Source organism: Psittacula echo, assembly GCF_963264785.1.
Source record: "Psittacula echo genome assembly, chromosome: 3".
In the NCBI taxonomy this organism is placed as follows: domain Eukaryota; kingdom Metazoa; phylum Chordata; class Aves; order Psittaciformes; family Psittacidae; genus Psittacula; species Psittacula echo.
In genome coordinates, this window is record NC_137736.1 from 71,111,680 (window position 1) to 71,133,691 (window position 22,012).

At 40.9% G+C, this 22,012-nt stretch overlaps 1 protein-coding gene across 2 annotated transcripts in view; it reads left to right on the forward strand.

The window, feature by feature from the left end:
* Nucleotides 1-22,012, forward strand: part of NALCN (sodium leak channel, non-selective) — a gene marked incomplete at its 3' end in the record, with an annotated part of 227,293 nt that overhangs the window by 19,759 nt on the left and 185,522 nt on the right. For both annotated transcript variants that reach the window (XM_080612623.1, XM_080612624.1), the window contains exons 3-5: nt 558-641; nt 2,221-2,360; nt 3,166-3,294. In XM_080612623.1, coding sequence (XP_080468749.1) covers nt 558-641; nt 2,221-2,360; nt 3,166-3,294 — 353 coding nt within the window. The remainder of the gene's footprint in view (nt 1-557; nt 642-2,220; nt 2,361-3,165; nt 3,295-22,012) is intronic.

Sequence of the window (22,012 nt, forward strand, 5' to 3'; positions counted from 1 at the left end):
ATATTAGATTAAAACAAAGCATCCTGTCTGCGCTTTTAGAATCAATGAAAATGCTGAGACGTGTGAAAACAAGTACAGGTTGTCTGAAATAACTATCACTGAGATAAGAAACAATGTGTATCCAGCCAAGAATCGCATAACAGGCCAAAGTCTAGGAATGTCTTCAAGGTTCTTGAGATGCAACAATAATTTTTTCCCCAAAGTGGATGTCAGACACTGTAGTTTGTCTCTCAAGGAATACTGAACAAAGAAAAGGAACCAGAGAATGTTTTAAGGCAGGGGAGGGATATGTTCAGTCTGTTGGGAGAAACCTCATTTAGAAAGGGGTGTTTATGTGCCCTAAGGTACACTACCATTTACTTACACAGAAGATGTGTTTGTACATTTCCAGCATATTCTAGTCTGCATACTAGGCTTTTGGAGTCTTTCAAAAGTGGCATTTTAAAAGTAGCACAAAGAAGACTTTTCCTTCTTCCAAGAACTTTTGTTTATGATATCTGTAAATCATGACAGTAAAACAGCAACAATTAATCTCTTAGCTTTTCTCTGTCTTGCAGGGTGATAGCTCCTATGTAAAAGATCGTTGGTGTGTGTTTGATGGATTCATGGTCTTTTGTCTTTGGGTATCACTGGTTTTACAGGTAATTATTCACTAGCCTTTCTCAATGAATAGTTCTTTAATTGTGAAAAATACATGGTGCAACCAAGTAATTACAAGTTGCAGAAGTATAGCTTCTCCAGTACATGGGTCAAATTGTTTAAAAAAACCTCTGCTGAATTCAATAGTTCCATAATTGCACATTGCAGTATATCTACATGTGTGTTAAATTTATCTTGATTAATTTTTCTTACTGAGAAGTTAAACATTAATTTGAACCTTGTTACCGTAAACTCTCTGCATAGTCAAAAGGAGAGAGAAGGATCTTCAGAGAGCTGTTTATCTCTTAGCTCCATATGAAAGTTGTGCTCATCTCCTTTCATCGAGTCTAGTAGGATGCGTTGGTGATTAGCTTAGGCAATTAAAGAGAGAATGATTCCTGTGTTAGATATTTGCCATGCTGTCGATGTATTGATATGGTGAGTGAAAGGGTTTCATGGAATATGGTCCACACCTAACGAAACCTTTTCCAAAAGTCAAGTTAAAGCACAATGGAAAAAATAATAATAAATACATTTGGAAATAATTTGATACATTTTCGTAAGGAAGGGAACTTGGACATGTTGCAAAAACATGTAAGTAGAGGTCGAATTGTGTCCTGCAAACGAATCAGTCCTTAACAATAGCCAGTTTTTTGGGTAAGAACAGATTGAAGACTCTGAGACTGGGCCTGCAGTAGTGTAAGAATTGTAAAAGTTCTGTAGCGATTGCTGTTAGGCATTACTTATCCACTTCTGACAAACTTAAGACACGTAATTTTCTACTTTATACACAGGGGAAACTTTGGTACATCATGCACACATGCAGAGTGACAGTTGATCATTACAGATAAGCACTGTCAGATATGCCAGGTTCCCCCTCCATTTTCTTAGTACTTTGAACAAATGTTAAATTAAGTAGTTACTGTCAGAGTGAGAGGCAGGGATTAAAACCAAGACATTTTTGCCCAATCATTGAGCTAAATAGTCTTCGTGGAGTGCTTAACCTGTCAGTGTATTAAGGAGGTGGTTCGCTGTTCTGTGGCTTGGCTTAAATTTGTGTTGTAAGTAAGTGGAGTTTAGGAGAAGAACATGTCCAGTTTTCTCACACACTTGGAATTAAATGGAGAATTTATAAGCATATAGCAACTTACAAGGTGATCTGTGTAAAATGTACGTGTACTGTTATATCATAGTAAAACCTTAGTGGTGTGCCACACAGATACTGATTTTCAGCTTTGGAAATGTAAATTATTCACTTTTGTCAAAGTTGTGGGAACCTTGTGGGGTAGGACTACCACAGCATCAGGCTGCTGACACAACCTTCCACCGTCTTCTTGAGTTGTTTGAGGCAGAAGCGTTATGAACATGGGCAGAGTATAGTTTTAGAATTTCATTAGAATAACTTAGAAATGCATTAAAAGTTATCTTAAGTTTTTTAAAAAAACATGGTTAATATGAACCGTAAAATAAACCAAGAGAAGTTTGAAAATGAAAGTAAGTTTCACAGTTTTAAAAGTTCAGTAAATGAATACAGGAAAACACAGGGTCATCCAGAAAAACTCCAAATTCTTTTGTTTGTAGGTGTTTGAAATTGCTGAAATAGTTGACCAGATGTCACCATGGGGCATGTTACGCATTCCACGACCACTCATTATGATTCGAGCATTCCGGATATATTTTCGTTTTGAGCTGCCAAGAACTAGGATAACAAATATCTTGAAGTAAGTAAGGCTCTTATCTGAATAACAACAGAAAATTTCAGTTTTAACTTAGAAGACTGACTGTGCAGCTTAGGAAATGACCCTTCATGCTTAGTGGGTGTTTTCTTCCTGAGTTTTAGTTCTGGCCAAAAAATTCTGCTGTTACTCTATTTAAGGAATCATCAAGTTTCCTAGAAAATGATCAAATATTTAAAGAAATCCTAGAGCTTGTTGATAATAACTGTAGCCAGCACTTTTCAACCAATGGCAATAAATTCTGTTCCACTAATATGGACACTTCCTAATCAAGGTGAACACTCCTAGTAGAGTAAATGAAGTACATGTGCCCCAACCATTACAGTTACAAGTGTACGTTTATTGGTATATGTACAGAGATGCTTACATGCAAGCAAATACACGTAAGTATGTTTGGTACAGCATGTAATAGCAGAAGCCATGTAATGGTAATGTGAAAGTTCTTTGGTCTGTATTTGTATCAACTTAAATTCGTCATCACATTTTGTCTGTAGAACTCATTAGATACTATTTTACAAAAGCTAGACTTTATGCATTTTATTTATGTTTTGGGGTTTTTTTTCTTTCACCCTTTTTAGTTTACAGCTGATTTAGTTACCCTAACTTATGGGTTTAAAAAAGATCATGGCTCCCCATTCTATCTCTGCACAGAGTTAAGGGATCAGGTTTAAGAACAAATTTTCTGCAGGATGAAATACTACTTTGTATGATCATATTATGTATTTTGGAGCTTTTCAGAGGACGCTTCATGTTGCCCGTGCATTCAGTGTCATATTTATCTTTTTGCCAGGCGTTCTGGAGAACAAATCTGGAGTGTTTCAATTTTCCTTCTGTTCTTTCTCCTCCTGTATGGGATCCTGGGAGTGCAGATGTTTGGAACTTTTACATACCATTGTGTGACTGATGACACGCAGCCAGGGTGAGTTAGCCTGTGAACGCATGACATGGGGCTGTTCTTTCACTGCATATGTATAACTGTAGACAATGGGTGTAAAATGGGGTTAATAGATTAAAAGTAGTCCACAAAAATGCCCTAGATAAACTGGGGAAACAAAAATGTTAGGAATTACAAAAAGTACGAATTTTGACTGCAACAGAGAGATTATAAATTGTGGCATTTGGCTGCCATCTGAGTTAGGGAGTGAGTGACTGTGTATGTGTGTGTACGGGGGAGAAAGCAGGGGAGCAGAGGAGGCCTTAAGAGGAGTATTGCCACTTGTGGCTGATTCAGGACACTGAGGATGCATCAACTTTCCTTTATTCTCCTGTCTTTTCCCAGAAAGTCTGGGTGTGGCACCAGACCTAAAGTATAGGGAAGAGCTACCCCTAGAATCTCATGCCTTTTCTGGATTAAGAGGTTGCTGGGACCTGATGCTCAGATTTAAAGAGCCTTTTTACCCAGTCTTTGGAAAATACTTGATTAATGTTTTACACCAGTGACGGAGTATACATAGAATGAAAGAATCACAGACTGGTTTGGGTTGGAGAGGACCTTAGGATCATCTAGTTCCAACCCTCCTGCCATGGGCAGGGATGCCTCACACTAGACCACGTTGCCCAAGACTCAGTCCAACCTGGCCTTAAACGTTGCTAGGGATGGAGCATTCATCACCTCCTTGGGCAAACTGTTCCAGTGCCTCACCACCCTAACAGTAAAGAATTTCTTAATTATATCCAACCTAAATCTCCTCTGTTTGTATGAACCCATTAGCCCTTGTCCTATCGCTACAATCCCTGATGAAGGATCCCTCTTCGGCAGCCTTGTAAGCTCCCTTCAGATACTGGAAGGCTGCTGTGAGGTCTCCACGCAGCCTTCTCTTCTCCAGGCTCAACAGCCCCAATTTTCTTAGCCTGTCTTCATACAGGAGGTGCTCCAGCCCCCTGATCATCCTTGTGGCCCTCCTCTGGACTTGCTCCAGAAGTACCATGGCCTTCTTAAGTTGGGGACATCAGAACTGTATGCAGTACTCCAAGTGAGGTCTCAAGAGAGCAGAGGGTTACAGGGTAGAGGGATATATCAGGTTTTTGACTCAGCACATGTTTAAACACAAGATCAACTCTAAATGCAGTATAGCCTTTTGTCACTGGGATGGCTCATAAAATCACAGGTAAGTATATGCTTATATGTCCTGTTAAATTGAGGGCTTGACTTCATTCTCAGCCATAAAGCATTTTCACAGTATCACAGTATGCTAGAGATTGGAAGGGACCTCAAAAGATCATCTACTCCAATCCCCCTGCCAGAGCAGGAACACCTAGATGAGGTTACACAGGAATGTGTCCAGGCGGGTTTTGAATGTCTCCAGAGAAGGAGACTCCACAACCCCCCTGGGCAGCCTGTTCCAGTGTTCCGTCACCCTCACTGAGAAGAAGTTTCTTCTCAAGCTTAAGTGGAACCTCTTGTGTTCCAGTTTATACCCATTACCCCTTGTCCTATCATTGTTTGCCATTGAGAAGAGCCTGGCTCCATCCTCGTGACACTCCCCCTTTATATATTTATATACACTAATAAGGTCACCCCTCAGTCTCCTCATCTCCAAACTATAGAGACCCAGCTCCCTCAGTCTTTCCTCATAAGGGAGATGCTCCACTCCCTTAATCATCTTAGTTGCCCTGCGCTGGACTCTCTCTAGCAGGTCCCTGTCCTTCTTGAACTGAGGGGCCCAGAACTGGACACAATATTCCAGATGCGGTCTCACCAGGGCAGAGTAGAGGGGAAGGAGGACCTCTCTCGACCTACTAACCACCCCCCTTCTAATACACCCCAGGATGCCATTGGCCTTCTTGGCCACAAGGGCACAGTGTTGGCTCATGGTCATCCTGCCATCCACTAGGACCCCAGGCCCCTCTCCCCTACACTACTCTCTAACAGGTCGTTCCCCAACCTATATTGGAACCTGGGGTTGTTCCTGCCCAGATGCAGGACTCCACACTTTCCCTTGTTATATTTCATCAAGTTATTCCCTGCCCAACTCTCCAGCCTGTCCAGGTCCCTCTGGATGGCAGCACAGCCTTCTGGCGTGTCAGCCACTCCTCCCAGCTTAGTGTCATCAGCAAACTTGCTGACAGTACACTCAATTCCCTCATCTAAATCGTTGATGAATATATTAAATAATACTGGTCCCAGTACTGACCCTTGAGGCACTCCACTAGATACAGGCCTCCAACTAGACTCTGCCCCATAGACTACAACTTTCTGGCTTCTCTCCTTCAGCCAGTTCACAGTCCACCTCACTACCCGATCATCCAGACCACACTCTCTTTTGCATTTATTTCTTTGTTTTCTCCCTGTTTCTTTGGATGGGGAAGTTGTAGCCTTTGTTTTAGTCAAAATTGAATCCTTTTATTCCTATTGAATTTGTCAGAACGTAAAATAAATAGACATTATAAAAAAGCAGAACACCATTTAATCTGCTACTGTGCTGAATAAAAAGTCTGATTATTGCAAAACTTTGTGTTAAAGATTTTTTCTAAACTATAGGGCCTATAAGCTATCAAATACAAAACAAGGTTATTAAAAGTGCCAAATACAAAAAAGGTTACAAAATTATTTGAGAATATGCTAGGTATTATATGGCATTTTGTTAAATGAAAAAAAAACCCTGTCTTCTAGATATTTTCTTATTTAATCAATACTATAGGAAATACGAGGCTGATCTTCACCTAGATTGGAAATGAGATATGACTTTTCCTCTTTTTTAAGAAAATCTTGATAGCATAGATGTTTTTTTAGTTTCACATAGACACAGGGGGAAAAAAAACAACTCAGGAAAGATTGAACAAGTTGAGTCAGTCAGTCTGTCTCAGGTAGTTGTGTCCCAGGCAAAGTTGGCTGTACTTGGCCTTAAATAACTTCAGAGTCATTAATGAGCCACAGCTGTAAATACTTACTATTTCTGCAAACCAGATCCCAGGCTCCCAATTGAAGATTAGCAAATGGAAATCATGCAGTTAGTGGCCACCTGTAAGAACATTAATTGTAGGTGATTTGGCTGGTATTATGCAGAATTCTATGGCAAGCAGCAAGGCTAAAATCTTATTATTGAGGTCAAGACTTCATCTATTTCAGAAATTCTGGAAATTACTCTTTTTTAAGTCTACTGCCTTCTGAATTACTATTATTATTATTATTATACGGGAGGCAAGTTTCTTTCAAAAACAGCGTGTTAAAATCTTGCTATTCGTTTTTTATTTGAAAGGATGTGGCAGCCTCAGCAGACACTCATTGCCTCTTTGACTGCTGCAAGTTCTTTTATCTTTCCATCCTTCTTGACACCCACGCTGCCTGACCTCCTGTCTCTCCACCTCCTCAGTCATTTGCTGATGTTAACTCTGGCAAACAGAAATACTGAAGTGAGATAACTGTGTTCAGACTTTTTCATTCTATCCATGAAATCAGCAAAATCTGACTTCCTTCCAAAGGCTGAAAAGTTTTTGTGTATTTTTGTTGTTGTTGTTTGATGATAAATCTTTTCTTTCCATCTGTCTTATAATCTTATTTTGCCAGACTCTTTTTTTCTCCCTCACGGGGAACACTGTCTTCTTCCTACACCATTTTCTCACTCAGTATTCCTTTGGGATTATTACTTTTTACTACTATGCTGTCACAGTTTTCCTCTGATGATTTCTCCAACCACTGTATCTTTTTTTTTCTGCCAATAAATGGTATATCACATGGATTTCCTTAGTATGGATTTTCTTTAGTTGCTTGAAAGACACACAGTGTGGTTGGAATGTAGTGTATATACAATCCAGTTACCTGGGTAAGTCCATACCTTATAGCAGTTTCAAAGGTTGTTTTGTTATATCTCAGATTAATTTCAAAGAATTGAACAAATACAGTGAAAATAGTTCGTGTTCCTGAATCTGCTATAATTTACTCTTGGGCACCTCCACTATACAAAAGGTACTTCCGCAAGGCTAGGAGAGAGAAATTACTTCCAAACCATTTCTCTGGCTGTTAAGATATTTTATATGTCCTCATGCACTAGCCACTGAATATTTTCTTTATTTTTATTACCATGACATGTTTGACTACACAAAAATACTGTCTTACCACATGATCAGATTATATTTATTCCATAACAGTACATTTTCCTTTTGTAATTCTCAGTCTGCACTGAAGCTAAGGGAGAGGAAGCCTCATCAAAACAAAGAAAGCTAATATGGCAAACTGCCATAACTAACATAAAATGTAGTACTGATTCTTCTCCCAAAGAAATTCTTTGAGGGCCTTTTTGTAACACTTTCAGTAGAGTATAGACTAAATATTTCTGTAGACCTGTCTGTTTTGTCGCCATGGCAGTCAATTTTAAATCCTTCTTTGCAAGGTTTCTTGTTTAAAGTAGGAACTGCCCAGGAAAATAGATAAGAAAAATAATTACCGAGTAATAGAAAGATCTAAGAGGTTCTAGGTCATCTCTCTATCTGTCTATGGATAGGCCATGAAAATGTCAGAAAACAGCTTCAAAGACTTGGGAGCTGAAAGTTCACCACAATATCTAATAGAAGAAATAAATATGATTAAAAAGAACAAAAGGGATTCAAGATACTGTCTTACATCAGCAGTGGGAAAATAAGAATGAGTAATTGGATTTCTGAGAAAGGGAAGAAATCAAAGACCAAGCTTGAAAAATCAACATAACAGGTCTTCTCTAACAGGGCACATTAATTTATTGATACCGGTTGAACAATCAGTACTGCTTTAATATTGCCTTTGGGATTTATTCACAATCTCTCTTAATGGGGATATGTTTCTAGCATAAACTCCTCAGGGAGAAGAGAAATGGGAGAAATCTTACTTTTCCAGGCCTGATGTTGTTTAGACCCCAGCAGCATCAGTCTAAAAGTGATCCTGTCAAAAGGGTGGGAGCAAGTGCTGAGGTGACCTGTACTGGTGCCCAAGGGAAGCAGTCTTCAGGACTCTCCCGACTTTCAGAGGGCATGGGATTTCTGAGCAGAAATCCTAATGTTGTCTCAAATTGTTATACAGATAGTTATCCAGAGCAATTAGGCTGTTGATTCATTTCACACAGGATTTCCAGTGTTTCTGTTTGTCCAGCTTCATCTTGAACAAGAAGGTGACCTTTTAATTAAGGTCAAGGATAGAGTGATGGGAACCCAACAGCCTCAGCTCTTGGTGGCTGAGTAATGACGCATGCTCTATTGAGATTTGGAGTCATTCGGGTTTACCACAATTCTTTGTCCCATTGCAGACATCAGAGTTTGTTGAATTTGTGCTCAGACTGTCAACCTTTATGGGATTTGTTTCCTCTGGCTGATAAGTCCTTTCGAGTAAGCTGGAGTGGATTTTATGGATTATTGTGAAATTGTCTGGCTATAAATACAAGAATTTGAATAATGTAACTACATCTTGTCTTTGCTGTAGGGAAGGTTTTATATTGATGCACAAGATTTTTACCATTGTACAGAACTGAGGCCTGGTGAGTATTGAACTATCCACATGCAACCTGCAGGAGTCCAGGATGACAGGAGTCAGGACATCCTTCAGCATATCGTAAAATTGAGGGAAAGGCCAGACATCACTAGATAAACAGAATTGAAGAGTGACCTCCACTGAATATGCCAAATAGGTGATCAGGTGCTGTTTGCTTTCGGGAATAGAAGGAAGCTGGAAAAGTTCTGGGTTTTATATTACAAGAGGAAACTAATGGAGAAGGCTGTGGATGTCCTGACATTCACAGGTTAGGAGTTAGCAGTCATCACTAAGCAGTACGCCTCCCTTAGCCTAGAAATGCTGCAAGGAAGAGTCACTTCTGGATATGCAAGCAGTTGTGGGAAATAGTAAGAAAGAAGTCGTGAGATACTTCAGCTCTTTTTCTGTGAGTGATCTGTTTCATGTTGTTTTGGAAACCAGATTGACTGTTTTCAGTTTTTTACTGCTTTACAGAAGCTGAATGTGATGTCTAAATTTGATTCCTGTCCCAATTCTTTGGATTACTGCAATTCAGAAAGGTCTGGGAAATGCTGGAATATTCATCCTGAGATATGTGTGAGCAGACTGAAGCTATGATCTCAACTATGTTATTATTTCCAAGAACTTATGAAAGCTGGTTGAGGAGCTGGGAGGCAGGAAACCAGCAGAAGTTTAAAGAGAAGGAAGGAATAAGAGACAAGGAAAAAAAAAAAACAACCAAAAAAAGCCCCCCCAAAAAAACAGCATGGATTATGGCTAAAATACCAATAAGCTTAACTTCTATCCAAGAAAGAATTCTGTAGTGAATAAACAAACACAAAATTGTAAGCAGTTGGAAGATAGCAAGGAAGTGATTAGCAGCTAATATGGATTTGTCAAGAATAAACCATGTCAAACCAATATAATTGCTTATGGCAGGGTAATAGTGATGTGAATTAGACAGAAGAGTGGATGTTGTGTATCTTTATTTTAGGGAGGCTTTGTAACAGTCTCATAGGACATTTTTCTAAGCTGGCAGGAAATACATCATTAAGGTGAAAATAATCATCAAATAGGTACAAAACTACTTGGAAAACACACTCAGTGAGTTGATATTAATGGCTCATCAGAACAGAAGGTGCAGCGATCCACATAAATCTGTCTTGTGCTATTTGGAGGTTTCATTAACATCCTGGATGACGGCAGATAGAATTATACTTATTGGACTGAGGTGGACATGAGGTTGGGAGGGAGTGCAGACATTTTGGAAGGCATGATTAGAATAAAAATGATCTTGACAAATTGAAGACATGCTCTGATAAAGCTGCTTTCTTCTAGGTAAAGTGTGAGCTTTCACCAGATGGAACTGGCTGGTCAAACAGCCAGTCATCAAGTGCTAAGTAGTTTCTTTTTGGAGCTAGCTGGATGATGCTGAAAATTTGTTCTTAGATGCTCAGTGACAGAAGCCCCTTTCTTTTGCTATGCTGAGTCACATCTCCTGCCACTTCAGATGTTACATTAGTCACTAGTGTGTGTAAGTGCATTTGATGAAGGCATCCTGTGTATGGCCTTGCACCTTGCAACACAAGCTTTAGGAAGGAATTTGTTTTGCTTTGAGACTAGATTTAGGGCATTATTCTTTTATGATGCTGATGATTACCCTGTCTTGTTCCTAAGCAGAAAGTTTGTTGAGATTAAACTGCATGGTGCAGTGGTTCAAAGAGAGAACCAGGATAACTTCCCCTGGTAGCTGTAGCGGGTCCAGAAGTGCTTGTGCGCTTTGATGGAAGTGATTCCCAGCTGAACTTCAGTCTTATGCTTTTCAGATCCTACGTGCAGTTTAGGTACTTTGTGTTTTCCCTATACTCAGTAGACGGATACTCAGAAGGTATTTTTCTATATTTAAGCCAGCTAAGTCTGGTATGCAAACTTTGGTTTTTTTTGAAGTTATCGTGAGCATACTTCAAATTCAGCTTAGGTTGGTTTATATACTTCCGTTCACGTCCTTGCAATTTAAAAGAGAATGAAGGCATTTTTTACTCTTTCTTTTAAAATCTCTAAGGAAATTACTTTTCTGGAATGTAATAGTTACTATCAGAATGAAATCACTTGAACTTGTAAATAAGTCTAATTTGATACACCTTGGTGAAATGCAGATTTGTGCAACCTAGCTTGATTTGGTTTTAACTCTTCCTGTTTATTTCCTATGTATAAGCACTTACAGTGACAGCCTCCATTGTGTGAATGCCATTAATTCATGTTGTTTTTATTCCTGTGAAATGAGCCTTGCATTGGCACATGTAGCATGCAGTTGCTATTTGAATTCACCTGGATGTACATTCCAGTAGAGTCTGTAGGAAAGATTTCTTCTTTTACTTGTTTTTCTGTGGTTAACTTCAGTAGCTTTGTTACACTGAAGGGTAATGACAGCATGATTTGAATTTAATTTCCTCTAATGCCAGTAACTAGTGATCAAATCAATAGCTTGTCAAAACTGTTAAGTGGCTGCAACCATCCTGTTCTCATCTGGACAACGACAGCATTGGCTTTGCGTAGCATAAGCAATTTGCCATGAGAACAGAGTAATCTGGATTTGATGTTAGCACCTTTGTTAAGAACCTAAATACCTTGAATTCCCTCTCTGGCTGGCACAGCGAGAACGGTGCTTCTGGAGTGTGGCTGCACCTATTGACCTCTGAACGCCTGGAGATGTATTTCTTTCTCCCTGTCTTCGTTGCCTAAAATGAGGTGGGGTAAGTCAGGACAGCAGAGTTGTAGCCTTTTATTGTGCAGCTCCTTCTAGTGGTGCAGCTAAGAGATGCTGGGTCTTTGAATATTGTCCTGAAGTGGGAGGTAAGGTCAGTGGAGCAGACAGAACATCAAAGGCACATTTTGTAGACCCTAACTTAGGTCACATATGAAATGAAAAAAGCTACAATCAAAATCAAACTTCACCTAGTTTTACTGCCTCATGTAACAGGCAGGCTAATTTAATCATGCCTTTTTACTGAATGTGGGTGGGAGGAGATAGGGAGCAAGACCAGTGCTTTTCCCAATTAATAAACATATAAACAGTTTTCTTCTTGAAAAATTGACCAAAAAAGTAAGAATCTCGAAGTTCTGTTCACAAAGGCTCAGGCTTAGACGCTGAGTGGCTGGCTCGAGAGAGGACGCCTTCAACACCGGAGCGGGGGCAGATCAGCGTCCAGGAGCCTCAGAGCGGGGAGAGCCCCCGAGAAAGCCTCAAGTCCTCGCCAGGCCTTGCCCAGGAGCCGGCAGCTCAGCTGACGCGAGCAGCTGACCCACAGGGGGCGGAGCCAGGAGGAGCGGCACCAGCCCTGACTGATTAAAAGCCTGCTCCTGAGCGAGCAGGGCGCGTTGAGGGAGTTTGCGCGGGTAGCGGAGCGGTGAGCGCTCGCCTTATGACCAGAGCCCGGTCTGGGAGCTCTGCTCTGGCTGCCCCGGCGGTGGCCAGCGTAGGCACCCAGACAGAGCCGATGAGAGGGGAGGCTGCAGTGCAGAGCTCGGAGTGTAGAGAGTGCCTGCGCTGGTCTTGTGAAGGGAGGGTGCACGATGTGCACGGCTGCACTCGGTGCGCCCTGGTGGAGGTCCTCCTGCAGCAGGGCCTGAGCTGTGGAACACTGTCAGTAGCTAAAAGATGTCAGGGGAGCTGAGAGGAAGCGGGACTGCTTGCTCCAGGCCCAAACTGCAGGGGCCTCAAGCGTCCCCTGTAGCTCATGGAGGAAAGGAGGCCATTAACCCAGGAAGCTGGGAAATAGTAACAAAAAAAAACCAACAAAAAAAGGAGGAAGAAGACAATAAAAAACAAGGGGCTTCCTCCTGAATCTGTTGTCCCCACTCAGAACTGCTTCACAATTCTGCAGGGGGCTAATGACAAAACACACTTGCAGCATGAACAACCGGCTGATGCACTGGCAAAGACGATCGCTACTGGTGCTGCCAGGAAAAAGAGGTGGATCATAGTGGTAGGGGACTCAACTTTGAAAGGGACAGAGGCACCCATCTGTCAGCCTGACTCAGTCTCAAGGGAGGTGAGTTGCCTACCTGGGGCACGGATCAGGGATGTTGCAGAGAGGCTGCCTGCTTTAGTAAGTCCCACTGACTATTACCCACTTCTAGTGATCCATGTGGGTGCTAGTGAAATAGGCAGCAGTAGCCTGGAGAACATTAAGAAGGACTACAGAGCCCTGGGAGAGGTGATTAGGGTCTCTGGAGCTCAAATAGTCTTTCCATCAATTCTCCAGGATAAAGGGGAGGACCTTAAAAAGGCTAGGAGGATTGGCCAGGTTAATAAATGGTTAGAACAGTGGTGCCATAGTCAGTGGTTTGGGTATCTAGAGCATGGGACTCCATTTAGTAGGCCAGGTCTACTAGGGGCTGGTGGAGCTGGTCTGACAATGAAGGGGAAGAGCAGTTTCGGTAGGAGGCTTGCCAGGCTGGTCAAGGATGCTTTAAACTAGATGTGTTGGGGGAGAGGGGCATCATTCCATCCCAACACTCCCAGTCAGTTGCCAGCACCTATAATAAATGCTTGGAGCAATGTAGAGATATTCCAGCCGCTCCAGCCAATGAGCCGACTTCATTTGAGGCCCGGCTCAGATGCCTCTGTACAAACACCTGTAATATGGGGAATGAACAAGAGGAATTAGAGATGTGTGCATATGATATAATAGGCATCACAGAAACATGGTGGGATGGTTCTTATGACTGGAATGTTGGAGTGGAAAGTTACAGGCTCTTTAGAAAAGACAGGCCTGGCAGGCGGGGAGGGGGAGTTGCTATTTATGTTAGGGATAGGCTGGAGAGTATGGAACTGTGTCTGGGGACAGGTGAGCAGTCAACAGAGAGTTTGTGGGTCAGGGTTAAAGGGAGAACAGTGATGGGAGACATTACTGTGGGGATCTCTGTTACAGAGCACCTGATCAAGAGGACTCTGGATGAAGCATTCTATAGACAGATAGGAACAGCCTCGTGCTTGCAGGCCCTTGTTCTCATGGGGGACTTCAACCACCCTGACATCTGTTGGAGTAAAGGTACGGCCCGGCACAAGCAATCCAGGAGGTTCCTCGATTCTGTGGAAGACAACTTCCTTCTGCAAGTAATAGAGGAGCTGACAAGGAGAGCTGCCATGCTTGACCTTGTGCTCACCAACAGGGAAGGGCTGGTTGGAAATGTGACGCTCCAGGGCAGCCTTGGTTGCAGCGATCATGAGATGATCGAATTCGAGATCCTCAGGACAGGGAGAAGAGCGCGCAGCAAGCTCACTGCCCTGGACTTCAAGAGAGCAGACTTTGGCCTCTTCAGGAACCTGCTTAGTAAGGTTCCATGGGACACAGCCCTAGAGGGCAGGGGAGCCCAAGACTGTTGGTTGTTATTCAAGGATCACCTGCTCCAAGCTCAGGAGTGTTGCATCCCAACTCGAAGGAAGTGCAGCAAGAGGGCCAGGAGACCTCCTTGGATGGATAAGGAGCTGCTCAGGAAAATTCAAAGGAAAAAAGAGGCTTATAAAAGGTGGAAGCAGCGACAAGTGGCCTGGGAAGAATACAGGGATGTTGTCCGGGAAGCTAGGGAACAGGTTAGGAGAGCTAAGGCCCAGTTAGAATTAAACTTGGCTAGGGATGTTGTCTGGGAAGCTAGGGAACAGGTTAGGAAAGCTAAGGACCAGTTAGAATTAAACTTGGCTAGGTATGTTGTCCGGGAAGCTAGGGAACAGGTTAGGAAAGCTAAGGACCAGTTAGAATTAAACTTGGCTAGGTATGTTGTCCGGGAAGCTAGGGAACAGGTTAGGAAAGCTAAGGACCAGTTAGAATTAAACTTGGCTAGGTATGTTGTCCGGGAAGCTAGGGAACAGGTTAGGAAAGCTAAGGACCAGTTAGAATTGAACTTGGCTAGGGATGTTAAGGATAACAAGAAGGGATTCTGTAGGTACATAGCAAATAAAAGACAGACTAGGGACAACGTAGGCCCCCTCCAGAAGCTATCAGGAGAACTGGCTACCCTGGATTTGGAGAAGGCTGAGCTTCTCAATGACTTCTTTGCCTCCGTCTTCACTGGCAAATTCTCTGACCACACCACCCAAGTCTTGGAAGGCGGACGCAGGGACTGTGAGAATGAAGACCCTAGGCCCACTGTAAGAGAGGATCTGGTTTGAGACTATCTTAAAAACCTAAATGTGCACAATTCCAAGGGACCTGGCAAAATCCATGTGCGGGTCCTGAAGGAGCTGGTGAATGAAGTTGCTAAGCCACTGGCCATCATATTTGAAAAATCATGGCAGTCAGGTGAAGTTCCTGACGACTGAAAAAAGGGAAATATAACCCCCATTTTCAAGAAGGGGAAAATGGATGACCTGGGGAATTACAGACCAGTCAGTCTCACCTCTGTGCCTGGCAAAATCTTGGAGCAGATTCTCCTGGAAGACATGCTAAGGCACATGAAAAACAAGGAGGTGGTTGGTGACAGCCAACATGGCTTCACGAAGGGGAAATCCTGCCTGACCAATTTGGTGGCCTTCTATGATGGGGCTAGGGAACTGATGGACGGGGGTAGAGCAGTTGATGTCACCTACCTGGACTTGTGCAAAGCCTTTGACACTGTCCCACACGACATCCTTGTCTCTAAATTGGAGGAGACATCAATTTGATGGGTGGACCACTTGGTGGATAAAGAACTGGCTGGATGGCCGCACGCAAAGAGTTGTGGTCAACGACTCAATGTCCAGCTGGAGACCAGTAACAAGTGGTGTCCCTTAGGGATTGGTGTTGGGACCGGTCTTGTTCAGCATCTTTGTCGGTGACATGGACAGTGGGATTGAGTGCGCCCTCAGCAAGTTTGCCAATGACACCAAGCTGTGTGGTTCGGTTGAAACGCTGGAGGAAAGGAATGCCATCCAGAGGGACCTTGACATGCTTGTGAGGTGGGCTGATGCCAACCTTATGAAGTTTAACCATGCCAAGTGCAAGGTCCTACACCTGGGTCGCAGCAATCCCAGGCACAGCTACAGGTTGGGGAGAGAAGAGATTCAGAGCGGCCCTTGCAGAGAAGGACTTGGGGGTGTTGGTCCATGAGAAACTTAACATGAGCTGGCTTCAGTGTGCGCTCGCAGCCCAGAAAGCCAACTGTATCCTGGGCTGCATCAAAAAGAGGGTGACCAGCAGGTTGAAGGAGGTGATCCTGCCCCTCTACTCTGCTCTCATGAGACCTCACTTGCAGTATTGTGTGCAGTTCTGGTGTCCTCAACATAAAAAGGACATGGAACTGTTGGAACAAGTCCAGAGGAGGGCCATGACGATGATCAGGGGACTGGAGCACCTCCCGTATGGAGACAGTCTGAGAAAGTTGGGGCTGTTGAGCCTGGAGAAGAGAAGGCTGTGTGGAGACCTCATAGCAGTCTTCCAGTATTTGAAGGGGGCCTATAAGGATGCTGTGGAGGGACTCTTTATTAGGGACTGTAGTGACAGGACAAGGGGTAATGGGTTCAAACTTAAACAGGGGAAGTTTAGATTGGATATAAGGAAGAAATTCTTTACTGAGAGGGTGGTGAGGCACTGGAATGTGTTTCCCAAGGAAGTTGCGAATGCTCCATCCCTGGTGGTGGTCAAGGCCAGGTTTTACAGCGCCTTGGGTGACATGGTTTAGTGGGAGGTGTCCCTGCCCATGGCAGGGAGGTTGGAACTAGATGATCTTAAGGTCCTTTCCAGCCCTAACTATTCTATGATTCTTCTGGATGACTTTGAAAACTGTTAAAAAAATCTGATACTGACACCTGAAATGCAATGTGTAATGAATAAAAGATCTGAACTGAATGGTAAGATATGAAAATCTCTGTACCTTGGGGCAAATACACTGAAAGAATCTATATTAGCATTAGGATATTACAGTATTCATATATTGAATTTAGAGTCATAGAATCATGGAATCACCTGGTTTGGAAAAGACCTTTAAGATCATCAAGTCCACTCATTCCCCAGCACTACCAAGGCCGCCACTAAACCACGTCTCTGAGGGCCTCGTCTACATGGTGTTTGAGCACTTGCAGGGACAGTGACTCCAGCACTGCCCTGGGCAGCCTGTTCAGTGCCTGAGTACCCTCTGGGGAAGGAGTTTGTTCCTCATCTCCATCTAAACCTCCCCTTGTGCAGCTTGAGGCTGTTTCCTCTTGTCCCATCCCTTATTCCTTGGGAGCAGAGCCCAGCCCCCTCCGGGCTCCATCCTCCTGTCAGGCAGTTGTAGAGAGTGATAAGGTCCTCCCTGAAGAAACAATTGGATCATCTAGTCAGACTTCATTTTGTGTCACCTCTATGAAACCTTATAGCTTGCGTCTGACTCCAGTGTTTCTTGTAGATAGGTCTATTCTTGGTTAGTTGGTAGAACAATTCATAAGCAAGGGAACTTTTTATTTATATCAAAAACTGTTTCACTGTTAAAAAATATCTTCATAATTTGTCATCTTAATTTGCCTGGCTTCAACTGTTAGCTTTCTATTTTTGTTATGCTCTTTTTAAACTAGATTACACAGCAAGTTAATTCCCAGTATTTACTCTGTGTGAATTCACTTACAACAATTGAGGCATCTTTCAATATGCTTTTTAATAAATTAACATTATTTAGCTCTTTACATCTCTTAGTGAAAAGCATGTTCTCCAGTGTTCTCATTTTCATGGTTTTGTATGATTTCCTAAATTTTTCAGATATTAAAAAAAATAAAAAACCCTGTATGCAATATTAATCATAATTCATATGAGTGCCATACAGAGAGGGACATTAATTCATTATTGTTCTGCTTGTACATTCTGGGAAAGCACTGTCTCTTTCTTGCCATGAGGTTGTTGGAACAGATATGAGAGGATGCCCTATCATATCTGCTTATCTCAAACTTTCACATAGCATCTATATTCTATAATACAGTATTTCCATTCTTTTTTATCCCTTTTATTCCATTGCCCATAATGTTTGCTTTCAGTGATTCTACCTCTATAATTTTATATTTGGCTGTATCAAAGCACATTTTGTTTTATTGTATCCAGGTAACCAAATGGTCCTGATAACTTGTCAGACTGCCCTGTTTTCACTGTTATTTATGTTTCTATCCGTATTCTTGATTTTATTATGCCTGTTTCTCCCTCATTGATTATGGTAGATCATGATCATCATTTCACTGGCAAGTATCTTTCTGACATGTCAGTTAATCAGTTTCCAGCCCATTTAGCATGTGCTTTATTGATATTACATAGTGCCAACTTTTTAATCAGTTATTCATTATTGAATGAATTGCTTTACAAAGTCTAAGCTAGGCAATTTTTTTGGAAAAGTCTGTAACCTTATCAAATTCATGTTAGAATGATGAGAATTATTTTCTCTAAATCTATACTGCCTGTCATTTATGTTCTTTACTCTTTATCAATTAGACTTTATATCAGTTCACTTTTGTCTTGGTTGACGTAAGGATAACCAGTTGCACTGCTTGTTCTATAAAACTAATGGCACAATAGGATGCTTCTGGAATTTCCCTGCTATTTCAAGATGTATTAAAAATTAATGGGAGAGATGAGAGATGCTCTCAGTTATTTGGGTCTGTTGATTTGAATATCATTATCCCTGGCAGATGCTGTCTGATATTCTCCTCAGTTACTAATTCTTGAGTAGTGAAATCTGTGTTTGCCAAGTTACAATGTAAAAGATGTAATGTTGCCAAAGCTTAAGCTTTGCGTTTGTAGTCATCCTAAAGTCGTGAATCCTTTAAGCATGCCCTATCTTATTTTCTAATGTGATAAAAATAATAAATGGGTATCGGAGGCAATCTGTTACCAGAAATCTTTATATAGTTATAATTGCAGGTATAATTATGAGAAACATTAAATATGGATGAATTTTTTACACTTACAGTTTAAAAGATAAAACAGATTTTGTTCCCAGATTAAAACCAGGAAGCTGGTTCTGTACATGATGATTTTAGACCTAAGTTTAACTAAAAGTAAAACATAACATTTAAAAATGACCCTTTGGAATGCTAAGATTTTAAAATATAAGAGGAAGAATTGTGCCTAGACGTATCTGTAATCCTTAAGTCAGATAAGTACTCTCTGAAATTTCTTTAACTATTACCCATGATTTCGAATGATACTGTTACTGAATTATCTAGAACTTGTAATTACTCTGGCAGCAACATTGGCCTAAATTGCCTTCTCTTTCTGCACAAACTAGAAGATCTATCAGTGGAACTCCATTATAGTATGACTCCCTTTTACTGAAGTTAATGGTTATATATGTGTCTGACTTCAGTGACGGGAGAGTTAGCTGACAACAAGTACACTTTGAAAAAAACCCTATGCCCAATAATAAAGAGAAACTACTACTGCAAATTTTAGAAATATCAATATCACTGATTTATACATTAATTTCTTCCTTGTTAAGCTGAGGCCATAATGTGATGATAATTATGTAAACGATCATTAGAAAACTTCATGACACAAAGTTCTTATAAATCTAATTATAAGACTATTATTATTCCAGCAATTGTCAAGAGTGGCTGTTATTGTTAGGTTTCTGTAAGAAGAGTGGTAGTGTAAGGAAGTCGTCTAGGAACCATCAGTTAATAGCAGTTGAACGTTCAGAGCTTCCCACTGCAGCAAATGGACTGGATTGGGTTAGCGCAGTAAGAGTTAAGATAAGGATTTGGAAATAAAAGACATTTTTAAAAGGACAAGTGAAATGAAGTTTGCCTGGGAACTTAGATTGCTCTCATGGTCATCAAGCAACAAATAAACTTCAAGTCTTCTACCTTTTATTTTTTACATAAAGCCAGATAAAAAGCAAACATTTTCCATCTAGGCTTCTTGTCTTTTGAATTCCCAGAGTCTCTGAAAAAAACATTTCTTGGAATATGAAAGGAATATTTTTACCTTCCCAGTGTTAGCATGAGCTATCAGCTTTTAAGAGGACATATTCTAAATAGGAATGTTAATTAAAACTTCTCTTCTGCGCAATGTTACTGGTATAATGTTGTCAAAGGAACCTTAATCTCAGATTTCCTGGGTGTTAGTCATATAAAATTACAACCATTAATTATGGATTTGCTAGGAGTATATTTATTTATTTATTTTTTAATTTTTGTAAATTATCTTCCTTAAGGAAAGTCTCTTGATTGGAAAACAAGGTTCTGTGCTCTACAACTGGATAATGGTATAGGGGGAAAGCAAATTAAGGCTGATGACTTTGCTTATGGATCATAGGAAACAGTTGTTTTTTTTTTTAATTTGAAGGGCCTGATGCAGTTAGTGTTAGTTGAAATAACTAATGTGTCCGAGATACTCTAGTATGACACAGGGCTCTCAGGTGTGGCACAGGATCTACAGAGACCTGTGACCTCCTAGATCAGGATCCAAAAGTTAAGAGAGTTACCACTAGGCATCCGAAATGGCACTAGCAATCTGTGTGATGAAAATCAAATTGAGTTAAAAGACTTGGGTGTTTGCATGGACTCATTTACAGGAGGGAGCTTTAAATCTAGAATGCAAAATGTTTGTGGCTAAACAGAGCTTATTCTGCATTTGATGTGAAATTCTCTTTTGTATGATTAAATGTAGTAGTGAGAAGTCAGCAAGAAAAAGGTTAGTATTTGCTACTCTAGAAATTACTCTAGAGCTGATTGTGACCTGACAAGTTCCATTGTTCATTAATCTGCCAGTCTATACATATCTTGCCTTTATATTTCATGTTTGAAAGAAATCACCAAAAACATTGTTAAAATCAGGATGCTTATGACACAGTTGACCTTATTTTCCCACTATGAATCCAGCTTATGTCATTTCATAAAATACTGATATAATATAGAATTTAAACCTTTTAAAAAAGTTAATAGGCTATAATAATTATCTAGAATGGTACAGTGAAGGTGTTTCACAGAACTGGTTTTCACAATAAAGACAAATTAATTAGATGTCATTCACCTGTATAATGTGAGAGAGCAATATTAATAATACTCATGAGGTAACTCATCTAAAGGCAATGTAGAACAATAGTATTACTTCATCAAATAATATTTAAATCAATTTAATTTGAGCTGTGGGAGCTTCTTTTCTGAAGCATAGAGTGCTGTGCTGTCTGCCTGGTTTATTAGGTTTATTGCTATATTCTCACTGGCTTAGTGCTTTTGCCTTGTGTTCTACCAGTATGGCAAAACAGAAGCATCTATTAGAAAAATGTGTAGTAATGAACTTTTTTTTCAAAACTGCATGCTCGGAGTTAGACAACGAAACTCATGCAGCAGAAGAGGAAGCTATGAATTCTTGATATCTTAAAAGAGGAATCTCTCATCAATCATCTGATCCCAGCCTATTTCTATATTAGTACTTTCTATACAACATTGTCCATTTTGCATTTAGGTTCTATCACTTTCTGAATTCATTACTTGACATTAAATCACAGTTATTGAGAGTAACCTTTAAGCTCTTCTGAGCTACATAATCTTTCTCTATTCCCAAAGGTTTTTGTGATCCTTCAGCATATGCTTTGCTTGATTTTGATGAAGTAGGGTTCACACAGTCCCCTATGTCACTAATGAAAATGAATAGCATGGAACCCAGTGCCAATTCCTCTGAGATCCCAGTTAATGCATTGCTCCCCATTTGGAAGCTGTACAGTTGCTGCTTGTTTTGTGATCTGCCAGCCATTTTTTATGTCTGCTATGGTATTTTTATTAACGCTGTAGTTCTTTAGTCAGCAGCTGTGCAGTGCCTGGTTTTGGGGCAGAGGCAGACACAGGGTTCCTTTCAACTAATATAGAAAATCCTTTAGCTCCAGCTAATTCGTTTTTGGTTATCAACTTCTTTTGCCTGTTTGACCATTTGGAATGGTTTTTATAATACCTTATGAACAACTATCCTCCTTAATTTTTTCTGTAATTTTCTGGACCTGGAAACTGCATGAGTAGATTGGTAATGTTGAATGGGTTTCTGGTGATAGTTTAGAAAATTAATAGAAACCAGAATAAAAAAAATCTCATTTTTTTCTCCATTTCTATTTTAAGCAGAGAAGGTCAGGCTACCAGAAAATAGGAAGTTAGGAGCTGCCTTGGGTAATTTTTCTTTAGTCTGTCAAAACCTGTCTTTGAAGAGAACAGCCTGATGAAGAGATTGTGCTCAAAGAGAGGTTGTGCTTGCATGAGCACATAGTAGTTGAAAGACCAAGTCTCACTGCAGGT